Genomic DNA, 6699 nt, shown 5'->3' with positions numbered 1-6699 from the left:
TATATATGAAAGGTGACATGAAAATAGATTTGACAACGGACTTGGTAAGTCCCATTCTCTTGAGAACTTTCCAGTTAGTTTCAGAACTGTCATGGATTATACTTGCGTGAAGATAAAAAATTTGCAAATGTCTTTGGTTCTAGTACCATCAAAAAGACATTTTATTTGGCAGCCCCACCACTGCCCTGGAACAGTGTATTGTGAATAAATATTTATTTGGGTTGGACTGCTCATGATCAGTGTGAAGTCAAGTGAAATGTTGTTTTTCTGATTCCCTTAACAGGACTGCAAGCATGCTGCAATTACCAGTTTTGTATAACTGATTTCTAATCTAGATTAGAGAGAATTTCTTAGCTCAAACACTATGTAAGCCCATCTACATGTGTACCACTACTACTACAGATGATTTCTATAAAACTTTATGTGCTTAGGGGTGCGTGCCATATGTTTTCTGAAGATTTAATTAGTTGGTTATTGTCATTTCTTGCCATTCATCTGAACTTATGCATGGTTGATCCATGTAGAAACCTGCATCATCTTTCAAGCTTATTTAGCTTTTTGACTTTGTTGTGATATCTTTTGTTCATCCCTCAAACACCCACTAAAATAAGTCAAAGAGCATAAATCTTCATAGATCATAGCCTTTCTTGCGCACTTGCAATAATCATGGAGAATCATTCTGGAAGAAGTTGGACATCTTTCTATATCATGCATCAGGTCTGAATTGATTGAAATCTGCACAAAAAAGATGTCTGAGCCCATACTTTAAATATGAGAAATCATTACACTGCATGACAAAATAACAGCCCATACTTTAAATGAATTCTTTTAATGAGCTCCATTATCCAAGTGTTATACCTTCATCATTTGATGCATCAAGTTCATAAGAACACTATCATCTGAAGCTGATGGTCTAATCTTGGTTGAATTTAAGCTTTCATGAAGAGAGTTGAAGACTAAAATGCACCAGATAACAAGCAGATTACTAAAGCCAATGAAGTAGATGCTTTAGTCATGTACTTCAAATGGAGATGCTGTCATCATACATACACCCAAGACAAAAAGAAAGAAAAGAAATCATAGACCAGAAAGACAATGATTCACATATCACAAAGAAAGCTTAGGTGATCTGTACAGTGTATTAGATCTTTCCTCTCTATATAAAATCCAATAATTTCGAGAATTATTGGATAAAAGCATCCCAAACTGTGGATCAACTTTTACACATTCGAACATGATCCTGGATTGCATACAAAATGCAAGGTTTAGCACTGCAATCGTGTACGAGGCACATCAACCCTCACAGCACAAGACACCATCATAATCCTAGTCTGTTCTATTACTGTCATTACTGGAAATACAATGAGACAATGCGGGGCAAACACTGGCTGATGACAGGAGAAGAAATGAGAGCTGTTCCCTCTGCAGCATGGGAATCCCATGAAGCAGCAGGCGCACCATCCCACGATTTGCTCATGGATTCCAGAGGATGGTCGTCTCAGCAATCATGGAAGTGACGACATAGGGATCCTTGTTTGATGTTGGCCTCCGGTCTTCGAAATAACCTGAAGAGATCCACATAACACATCCATTGTGACTGAGGACGAACATTTCAGTTAAGCAAATCATCGAACAGTTGCAAGGAGATCACTGTCGAGCCAAGCAAAATCATGATCACTGAGAACAACGAAGAGCATAAGTTCGATCGTACAAGGAAGCAGCGTACCCATAAGAAGGTATTGATATCAGCAGTCTCGTGTCGCCCGGTGAGACGACGCTCGTTGCCTTCTCCGTATGCAGCGATGTGCTCCTTGTGCCTCTTGCCAAGAGCTTCTTGTCGGCCTCCTTGATGACTTCGTATCCTCCATCGCATCTCATGGACTTGGTGCTGCAAGCCACAAGAACAAGAATGAGAGCCTGATGGCAGTGTGAAGGTGCGCCGACATGGATTACCAGTAGTTCGTGTGAGCACCAGCACCATTCCAATCTCCCTGGCAGTCAGTCACAACAAAGAAATGGTTTCAGATACCATTTCAGGGGATTGCTGATGGGAAAAAAAAAAAAGAGAATGCAAACCTGACCTGGATTGGCTTCGGATCAAAAGAAAGAACTACACCTGCAATTTCGGTGATCCTGTGGATGAAAGAACATCGCAAGTAATCATGAGCTTGGAAGTGTTCTGTTCTCAGAATGATCGAAGCACGATGTTAACTGTCAAGTTTGCAGTGATTACCTCAAGAATGTAACGAGCAACCCACAGTTCATCACCAGCAGAGATAACAACGGCAGGGGCCAACTTGGAACTCCCACTGCATGCCGAAGATACGTAGCAACTGCTTAGAAACGTCATCGAGACAGACAAAGATGGCAGCTTTCACTGCAGAGAGAGACGCGAGGATTACCTGACTTCCCCAATAATGCCACCGATGTTGATACCAGCAAAAAGACGAGCCTTGTCATGATCATCAACCATGTCTCGGCCAAAAGCTTTTGTCTTCCCCGGCAGCACAGTAGTAGGGTCCCTGACATGAAATGAACATTACTATTTGTTGAGGAACAGGACTCACTGATACCTAAAAAGAATATAACGAAAATTCTTTTCCTAAATAAATCAACTAAATTTACATTTGATCAGAGAAACAAAAGCATGAGAGATGCATCTTCTGCTAAGCCTATCAAGAACTTAAAAAGACCCCAAAGAGTTGTACTCCCCTGTTCAATTCCATACCTATTGTTCGTTTAGAATGTGAAGCAAGGTCAGACTTTATTTAGAGAGAGAGAGAGAGAGAGAGAGAGAGAGAGTTAACATATCTAGGTATATAGATATAATAATTGCTTTGACTTGCATCCAAGTTAATCTAGTATTATTGTATTTATTAAATTTATTATATTATTTTAAAATTTATGATCATATATAAAATACTTTTTAAAACTTTTAAAATCTAATTAGATAAAATTATTTTAAAATAAATTTTATTTTAATTTTAAATTTTTTTGTATCTAACTAATGAATGGTCCAAATGAGATAATTATAGATTATGTGATCTTATTTAATTAGATAAGATATATTATATATCTGATTGGATTTTAATTATAATTATCACTCAATAAAAAAAAAATCTATTTATGATAAGATTCCTTATAAGATGATTTTGGTAATAGGAACTCTACTATATTTTATCCAAGACCTTACGTGTTGCCTATGACCTTGTGATGCACGATCATTCTCACGTATGATATGTTGTCGCCACCTGTGGTGCCTTCACTATGTGCATCCATCCATCGTCTGCACATCACCAACCCTCTATGGTCGATCATGACCCAACAACGATCGTGACCAGCAACATAATCGTAATCTTTGTGAAATGTGGTGTGCCTGTTATGTATGGCCTGCATGAAGCATGCAGGCATCACGATGCATGACCTTCTTGTTACGAACTTAATTGGTTTTACCTAAGTCTGTATGACACCTTTACATATCCGTCTGTAAAAATCAACCTCTCCAAAACCTCCTATGGTCTCTTAGGACCTACAAAAGATAAAATGGGTTAGAGAAAATATTTCATTCAGGATCCACAAGCAATCATTTAATAAATACTTTATAACTAATGCAAATTATAAATATAGACTCCACGAATGATCGTATAATAAATAGTCCAAGATAGTTCACTACAAATTGAAATCCCTACGACACAATCTTCATTTATAAACCTAAAATGACTATCAAAATCAACCAAAATAGGACTATAAAGCTCACGACCAATCCTCTACGTATTGTGTAAAGTATAAACAAAACTAAAAGACACGGACATACATGAGCATTATATCAAATATCCCGTTTTCAATTCTGTGCATACTCATTCTCATGGAGTTGATCGACAACTTGGCATTACATCACCCATAAGCATTCTCACGGAGTTGATCGACAACTTGGCATTACATCACCCATAAGCATTCTCAGAATTGATCGATAACTTGGCATTACATCACTCATAAGCATACAAGGAGCATGGAGGAATAGATTCAAAGATCAAACATAATATATCATGGATTAATTTAAAAATAATATTAATCTATCAAAAGATGAACAGATGTAATCATAAATAGATCTAAAATTTCTTAATAATATAAGTAATTTTGATTTTAAAACATGACTCTAACAATAATTGTAAGCATAAAAACTTTAAAAATGCTTCTATTATGCAAAAAATTTAATATTAGAATCTAAATCAAATAATAATATATCAAGATTAGGATTGTATACCATTTGATACCATTTGGAATATTTATTTTATCTATAAACTTATGGTCATCAAATGTTATATCAATATTGATTTGCGAGAAAAAGCATACTCATCTTCTTCTATTTTGTTATCCACCACTAAAGCTATGAAATAGAGACTAAGAAAAATTAAGAATAGATCATTTTATGTAATCCATAAGAGATTCTATCTATTTATAGGTGAGAATAGAGAGTCTAAAATAATAAAATAGAAGAATCCCTCCCATCAAAATAATCTCTTAGGGAATTTTATAATAAATAATTTTTTATTAATTGATAACTATAATTAAAATTTAATAAAATATATAATATATCTTATTTAATTAAATAAAATCATATAATCTAACATAGACACTCACAAATGACCATCTTGATAAGGTTATTGTAACTACCCACCAATTCCCTAAAAATGAATTGTAGCTACTGAGTGAGCTTAAAGACACACAAGTGGGACACAGTGGCATATTCTCGTGAAGCACTTTTAATCTCATAAAGATGACTTGAAATGGTTCAGTTCCAGCAACAAGGAGATTGACTGACTTAAGCTGCAATTCTGTTCCTTCACATCAGTTCCTGGATCAACTTGTCATCAATCAAAATCATCCGTCACCAAATGGTTTCCATGTGAGTTGGCAAGACGGCCAGTGCTACAATGAGAAGAAGATTCTTCTAAAAGACTGATGATTAGGGCCATCAAATGAAGACCACTAGTGCACATTGGCGACTTCCCGGAGAGCATCTGCTTATATGTCAGAATCTTATCTGCCAAGGCAAATGAAGCTGAGGACTGCAATTTTGCTGCAAACTACTCCAAAAGTAGTTTGAAGGCAATAGAATGATAAATGTGCTTACTGAATGAAAATATTTTCTCCTGGCTTTGATATACTCATCTGACAGGGCTCTCTCTTCTCATAGACCTTGTTCTTTACAAGTGTTATCTGATGATAAGTAGCAGTTGCTTTGGCTGGCACATCACTTTGGTTCATGAGATCAATGTAGTGAAATAATGCAGTCACATATTACAAAACATGTGATGTATCTGAGGCTTGATTGATGTGGATCTTTTGTAGTATCATGATTCTGTGTTTGAAGCTCAACCAGTGGTTGCTCCTACTAATTCAAATATCATGAGGGCTACCCAGAAAAGGTTCAAATTGAAGACAGAAACGTTGCACCACACTTTGCATGGCTTCTTGTTGGCATCAGACCTGTTCTTGGCCACCAAGCCTGCCTCCCAGATGTCTCATCTGTGGATATGTACTTTGTTTTCTTCATAAGACCTCTATATCGAAGCAGTTCATAAGATTACTCACATTTACGAATCCTACTACCTAAAATTTACATAAATTATCCTTTACACAATCTAGAGACGATTGAAAACCAAATGAAAGTACAAATTTCTAGCAGAGTCTAAAAAAAACGAAGCAATCAAACCGGTTACTTACAAACTGCCCATAAGCACAATGCAGCTTCAAACCATCCTACATCTTATAAACCTTCAGATACCTTAGTGTTGTTAGAATGGTTCGAGAAGGACTCAGAAGTTTCTCTTCAAGTTACAAAGCTTCAGTCAAACTCTGGAAGGGCCAACCTACTCACCTCAGTCATATACCTGTGGTCATAAGTTGTCAGAAAAAGATGCCCAGAAACAAAGCCAATAATTTGATAATGCAATGACAAATCCTATCACTCAGCCATCAGCAATACTGAATTCTATTTTAGACACTCAAAAGCAGATACTTTTGGCTCATGCTTTGAAGTCTCAGTTTCAATCATCTGCATACTGAATAATAGACATGTTATTCTCCTCTGAATATCTACAGTGGAGAACACACTAAAGGCCGGAATTCCAGAGTTCTGAGTTGTCTATTATTAATGAAATCATGCTGTTCAAATTCAACCAGTTGAGGGGATCACTTTTGCTAATCTTAATGCCCCATCTTCAAATGTATGATGCTAAAGTCTGAGACTAACAGTCATCATTATTTTGTAGGCTCCGAATAAACTGATGTCTGATTAATCAGTGAAGATTGAAGAATTTTAGAGATCTAAATCTCCAAGTCATTATCAAGACTTGTATTACTACGTACTCAACCTTCAAGCCATTCCAATCTCATATGTGGGTGCTACAAAACGTGAATTGTAGACAAAATAATAGGGAGAGAGTCTTCCCCAAGCTGGTAATAAAGTCGGTCGCATGACTCATGGATTCTTAATCTTGAAACTTTCTTCTCAAATGATGGTTTCCAATCCCGTGATGGAAACCACTTAAGCACAAGTTCTAAGTAGTGGGTCCATCTCACCTGATGTGTCATGATAACCCACCCCTATTGCTTTTGATGTGCAACTAATCAAGGTGTCAAAACAAACAGCTGATAGAGATTTGGAACCTTTATAACAAAGTCTTGGGATTGAAT

The 6699-nt window shown here is 36.5% G+C and overlaps 1 protein-coding gene across 1 annotated transcript; it reads right to left on the bottom strand.

Moving 5' to 3' along the window:
• Positions 1 to 1297: 1297 nt before the first annotated feature.
• On the bottom strand, positions 1298 to 2626 carry LOC135594270 (glutamine synthetase root isozyme A-like). The gene is made up of 6 exons (XM_065084670.1): positions 2403 to 2626; positions 2234 to 2309; positions 2082 to 2133; positions 1954 to 1991; positions 1727 to 1888; positions 1298 to 1565 (listed from the first exon to the last, which is right to left on the bottom strand). Exons 1-6 carry the CDS (start codon positions 2527 to 2529, stop codon positions 1499 to 1501), a joined length of 522 nt encoding a protein of 173 aa, XP_064940742.1. The 5' UTR covers positions 2530 to 2626; the 3' UTR covers positions 1298 to 1498.
• Positions 2627 to 6699: the final 4073 nt, after the last annotated feature.

This window comes from Musa acuminata, chromosome BXJ1-9, assembly GCF_036884655.1.
Source record: "Musa acuminata AAA Group cultivar baxijiao chromosome BXJ1-9, Cavendish_Baxijiao_AAA, whole genome shotgun sequence".
In the NCBI taxonomy this organism is placed as follows: Eukaryota; Viridiplantae; Streptophyta; class Magnoliopsida; order Zingiberales; family Musaceae; genus Musa; species Musa acuminata.
This window is presented reverse-complemented; position numbering and strand designations above follow the sequence as displayed.

Excerpts from the sequence above, each read along its gene's own strand:
- LOC135594270 (XM_065084670.1), bottom strand. The coding sequence starts at position 2,529 with ATGTCAGGGACCCTACTACTGTGCTGCCGGGGAAGACAAAAGCTTTTG. Across the intron at positions 2,134-2,233 it reads TTGCTCGTTACATTCTTGAG|GATCACCGAAATTGCAGGTG; the intron begins GTAATCACTGCA and ends TTTCATCCACAG. Across the intron at positions 1,889-1,953 it reads GGTGCTCACACGAACTACTG|CACCAAGTCCATGAGATGCG; the intron begins GTAATCCATGTC and ends TGTGGCTTGCAG.